Here is a 6,143-nt window from a genome sequence, read left to right on the forward strand (position 1 = left end):
GCAGGACAGTGGTTAGAAAAGTTTGAAAATGATAGGAGAAATGGGGAAATAAGGAGAGAGTTGTTAAAGGATACAAAATTAGAGCTAGATAGGAGAAACAAATTATAGTGTTTTATAACACTATAAAATGACTATAGTCAACAATAATATTCTATACATTTTCAAATAGCTAGAAAAGAAGATATTGAATATTCACAACACAAAGAAATGATAAAGATTTGAAATTATGAATATGTTAATAACCCTGACCTAATCATTACACATTATATGTATCAAAACAACACTATGTACTATGTACCCTATGAATATGTCCTATTATTATGTCAATTAAATATAAATCAATTTTTTAAATATAGGAATAAAAAGAGAATCAATCATACTAAACTATGGCTATTAAAGGATATTTTCAATTGTGCTATAATAATAAAGGTGCTCCATGAAATAAGATCTAGTGAAGATTTCTTAGAAGAAAAAATTTTAAAATAATGATGATCACTAGCAATACTTTGCTTTCTGTAACAACTTTTTATGTTATGAATATATCTGTGATGACATAATCACAAGTATTGATAATAGTGACAGCATTCATAACGGAATATAATGTTTCATTTTAATTAAAGATCCATAAAACAACATGTTATTTATTTGCACTTAAGTTCACAGGCCTTCTGAGTTATATTCATAGACCTCTTGAGAGTCTATGATCCACAGGTAAAGAACCCAAACTGTGTTCTACTTTTCCTTGTGCTTACATTTATATCTTAGGAATACTTCTTGCTGTTATGTGGAGAATGAATCGCAGGTGGGAAATTATAAGAGAGGTAGAGAGGTCTTAGCAGCTTGGTAAGTAATAATGACTAAGCAGTAGCCTAGGCACTATCCTATAATATACTGTGTACAATATTGTACTGCTGTACAGTGTAGACTGGTTGAGGGACATGGTAGCAGCGATGGAAAGACATAGATGAAGTCAATATACATTTTAGATATAGAAAGACTCTTCTATGGATTGTGTGGAGTGGTGGATGAGAAAAAAGGTGGAATCTAAATAGTTTATTTATAGTTAAGTATCTATTCTTCTACATTCATTTTTTTCCCCTCTACTTCACCACAATCTCTTCTTCTCTTTGTGCCTTCGATTCACCTTCCTTCTTTGATAACAATGACTCTAGAGTAAATTATCTTCAGCGTAATCTGAGGAAGAGTCAAGGGTAGTACAAATGTAAGAGCCATTTTCAGATATTGGGATAACATATTGAGAACTGGCTAATCTGATATGCTGTGTTGGTGCAGAAATTTTAAGTAGGCTTAGTGAATAAGGCTGTAAAGGCATAGTTCAGGGTTTAACTGATTCCTCAAAAATGGGTTTTACTACCTGAAATTCCCAGATAGAGATTAGGTAGTCATCATCTAGCTTCAGGGATTTGCTATTCTGTTGAAATATCTGACTTGATGTTATAATTTTCTGGTTCCATTTTAAACAACTTCCTGAGTACTACATGCTACCATGTCTCAAAATAAGCAATTCCTTGTATTTTCATAAATCTAGACAAAGTTTGTCTATAGTTGAAATGTGTTTATTACATGTTATAGATAAAGTGAGTAGATAGCTACTGTCATCATTTATTTATCCATTCGTATATAAGAATTAAAACATTTCCATTACTGCCTTTTGAATGGGTAAAAAGTGAGAGACAAAATACATGAATAACACATCAGACTTTTTAACCATATTTACTTTATTTAAAAATATTATTGTGTAAAAACAAGACACGCAACCCTGGAATATATATATCAATTTAAAATAAGATCATCAACAAGGGTATCTGCACAATGAATATTTGTATACCTAAATCTTAACTGTACCCCACAATTTTAAAATAAAAAATATAAATAATTAAAAAAATAAGAAAGCCCCCAAATATAATACTTATTTTGAAAAATACAGGCAAATAAAGGATAATGCTAACTACAAAAATGCACAAAAAGACAAATAATAATTGGCACAAATCCAATATTTTAACATTAGCTAATATTAGATAAATTGACACTTCTTATTACCTTATAAAATCCTTTCATTTATGTTCAAGTAAGAACCTTTCTTTACATTTCAGCACCTGAGACTTTATGCATATTTAGCACAACAGCAACAATAACAATAACAATGTTAATTAGTATTCATTAAACTCCTGATGAACACCAAGCACTGGTAAATATGTTACATGTATGTTTGTTTAATTTTCACATTACTACTGATTGTACTATTATCATGTTTTATATGTGAAAAAACTAAGCAACATTTTTTTTAAAAAAACTTGCTCAAGTTGCACAAGAAAGTTGTGGTACTGGAATTCAGTCTTGCAACAGACAGATTCTAGCTAATTGCTGGGTACATGTCTCTCCAAGACAAAAAGATAGATCTTGCACTTTAATGAATCTCCAGCACCCAGCAAGGCCCTGAAACAGAGTAAAAGTTTAAAAAATAATTATTGAACTAAAGATTTATATTTTAGGAGAAGTTTATATTAGGAAACAGAGATAATTTTAAAAGAAGAAGAAGGCAAAAAAGAAAAAAAATTCCACCTTAATTTTTTTTTCATTTGTCTGACTGACGTGAGGCAAAAAGGGAGAGTTTATGATTTGGTTAAAAATGAATGAGTGTTTCAGATTAAAAATATGATTTTATACTTAGCTCCAACACTACATTTTTTCATAATCTTCTACACATTATTTGGGTCAGAGATTGTTTATGTTGAAGCATGTTGAGACCTTAAAAGTCCAAGATAAATGTAAGAAACTATTATTTCCATTTTTTTCCTTGCAAGGCAAGAACTTCTGTTTTTGTCATGGTACTCACCATTTAAGTCTGTAATGACAGATTGCTTCCAGAACTCTTTTCATTTACTTCAGTCAATTTGAGGAGACATTTTATCAGTACCTCAAAATGTCATGCAATCTAACCTAGTTTTATCACCCTTCCCCATATTAGTAACAAAAAAACTGGAAAATGTCCTATTTGCTTTTAAGTCATATGCCTTAAGATCCAAAAACTGGAATACCAAATTCTACATGCTAGTGGTTTGCCCTGAGGAAATTATTCTTCAGAGAAACACTACCTTAAGAGGCATCATCAGTAGAAGTCCTAGAGAAATAGAAATGGCATTTTTAGAATCCATTCTGTACACCCTCAATAAAATAGTAATAAAAAACATTTAATCTGGTGAGAGGAAATGGAATCTCCCAAGATAATAAATTAGGAAAAGACAAAAATCAAGATTTAATTCCAGGGTTCCTGTTTATCTGGAGAACTGTTGTTGCCCCTTATCATGATTCAGCCTTAAATTAGTTTTATGAATTCTCTGGACTTTTGATTCTTCAACTGTTAGGAAAATGGATTGACAAGTTGACTTCCAAAGACTGTTTTCCTACATAAAAAATCCACTTAACATGATCAATAATAAAACAAATTAAGGAGAATTGTAGTATATGTACTTAAATTATTTTCCTCTTTTCTTAACTACAGGTCACATTATATTAAAAATTAGATACAAAATTTATGTTTAATAGTTAGACACAAAAAATAGTAGACACAAAACTTGTCATTAATCTGACAGTTAATAAATTCTCCAAGCCTTTGGTCTTTGTAGTAAATAAATTCAGCATATGTATGATTTTCAGGCAGATTTTGAAAGCCAATCAGGTTTGAGTGGTTTACTTTCATGATTTAAACTTTACAAACTGTAATTTTATAATTTGATGTCTTAATTATGAAGTGTAATTTTGATATTCACATGTATTAAGAAACTGTGTTGTTAAATTTTATATCCTATTCTCCTATGTGTAAAGTTTGACTCAGCATTCAAACCCCCGAACTCACTGAATCAAGATTGTTCAATGTTACTTAAAATAATCTCTTCACAATATCAATTTTCCTATTAAAAATATTAGCAGTTTTTTGGGGGGGGCCTTTTTGTCCAACATTTTAAATTATAGTTCTAAATTAAAATGAGCACCATCATAGTATCACAAGGCTGTGCAACAAAGTGGAAATGTTCTGGTTAGAAAACAAGAGAACTATATTTAAGGTTTCTCTAAGTAATCTTAATCTGAGATAGGTTTATAGAATTCATAGGCTTATGAAGCCGTGAATTTATGTTCACAATTTTTACGTGTGCATTTTCTATGAAAATAACTTTTAAGCCGGGCTCGGTGGCTCAGCCTGTAATCCCGCGCCTTTGGGAGGCTGAGGTGAGTGGATTGCCTGAGTCCGCGGGTTCGAGACCCGCCTGGGCAGGCGAGACCTCATCTCTACAATAAAATCAAAAAATTAGCCGGGCGTGGTAGCGCGCGCCTGTAATTTCGGCTACTTGGAAGGCTGAAGCGGAAGGATCGCCGGAGCCCAGCAGGTCGAGGCTGCGGTGGCCGAGGGTGGCCACTGCACTCCAGTCTAGCGACAGAGTGAGACTCCAACTCAAAAAAAAAAAAAAAGAAAATAACTTTTAGATTTGAATAGATTATCAAATGGACCCATATCCCAAAAGGCTTGCACACACTGAACTAATTTTTTGGCAAGATGTTGTACATCTCTTAATCCTGGCTTATTTTCATGAATTTAAACTAAATGACTTGATAGAAAGAGCCCGAGTTTTATTTTGTTTTTTACTGCTCGAAGAACAAAACTGGTGTTACTGCATCTCAGCCTGGAGTTCTCTGTTCATTGCATTGGATATTGTGAAGTAGCTTTCCTAAGATTGAAATATTGGTAACCTAAGTTTCTTCTTCACTGCTGTCTTCACTTCCTGGTTTCTCAAAGTATAGATAAGTGGATTAAGAAAGGGAGTGAAGATGGTATAGATAACAGAGAGAATTTTGTCCACCAGGAAGTTTGTAAAAGGCCATACATAAATGAAGATGCAGGGCCCAAAGAACATCGTCACAACTATAAAATGTGCAGTACAGGTAGAAAGCGCTTTGGATGATCTTGAGGAGGAGTGGTCCCTGATAGTGACAAGAACAATAATGTAGGAAGTGAGCAAAAGAAGAAAGCTTATAAGAGCAATCACCCCACTGGTTGAAATCATGAAGATCCCAAGAACATACATATCTACACAAGCCAGCTGAACGACCAAAGGAAGGTCACAGAAGAAACTTTCTACAACATTGGGACCACAGAAGGGTAAATAGAGGGTAAAAGCTAACTGACTCATTGTATGCAGGAAGCCCACAGTCCAAGAAGTGACCACAAGCCCAACACACACTTTTCGGCTCATAATTGTTGAATAATGAAGAGGTTTACATATGGCAATATACCTGTCAAAAGACATGGAGATCAACAACACAATCTCAGTCTCAGTGAAGAGGTGTAAAAAAAAGATCTGAGAAATGCAGCCCTCAAAGGAGATGGTCTTGCGCTGAGCGAAGAAGTCCATGATCATTTTTGGTGTGGCAAAGGAAGACAGGCACATGTCAATGAGAGAGAGGTTGCCAAGCAGGAAATACATGGGGGAGTGGAGGTATGAGGTGGATAGGACAGTGAGCAAAATCAGGCAGTTGCCTAAGATGGTAATTAAATAGGAAAGGGAAAACACCACAAAGAAGAATATCTGGAGCTCAGGGGAATCAGTAAGTCCAAGTAACATGAATTCAGACACTCTGGAATGATTGAGCTCCTCCATTGGTCCTCAGAATCTGCTCTAGAATCTTAAAAAGAACAAAAATAGAGTTTGAAAATGTATTTTACAACACTGATGACTAGAATCTAACTAAAAATAACCTTGGGGCAAAGATTTTTCTCTCTGGGGACCACATCACAATTGCTATCGGATGTCACTTTTAATGAAAAACCTTGCGACTTTGATCAGTGTAAGTACACATTGAGCTATACTCACATGCCACATGAATATAGACCTGTCTGAATACTATGTAAGAAGTTACATAATGCATATTTATAGAGGAAGACTACATTGTTTGTGTGCCCTACTGAATAAGGCATATAAATTAAAATAAAGATTTCTCAAAATTTCTTACAACAAAAAATTCAATTATTGTTAAATACTAGATTTAAAGAACATTTTGAAGTAATAGTTTCCTAAGACTTATTTAATATCCTATAAGAGTGACAAGTCATTTACTTTTAACTTACT

General features: G+C 33.5%; 1 protein-coding gene across 1 annotated transcript; it reads right to left on the minus strand.

Annotated features, from left to right (window-relative positions):
• Positions 1-4,745: 4,745 nt before the first annotated feature.
• Positions 4,746-5,675, minus strand: LOC103269459 (olfactory receptor 4K3-like). The gene has a single exon (XM_008067039.1). It carries the CDS (start codon positions 5,673-5,675, stop codon positions 4,746-4,748), a length of 930 nt encoding a protein of 309 aa, XP_008065230.1.
• Between the last annotated feature and the right edge of the window lie 468 nt (positions 5,676-6,143).

Source organism: Carlito syrichta, unplaced genomic scaffold (assembly GCF_000164805.1).
Source record: "Carlito syrichta isolate Samal-C Ts95f unplaced genomic scaffold, Tarsius_syrichta-2.0.1 Scaffold309265, whole genome shotgun sequence".
Lineage (NCBI taxonomy): Eukaryota > Metazoa > Chordata > Mammalia > Primates > Tarsiidae > Carlito > Carlito syrichta.

What these genes read in the sequence shown, in the direction of transcription:
- LOC103269459 (XM_008067039.1), bottom strand. Translation starts at nt 5,675, where the DNA reads ATGGAGGAGCTCAATCATTCCAGAGTGTCTGAATTCATGTTACTTGGA.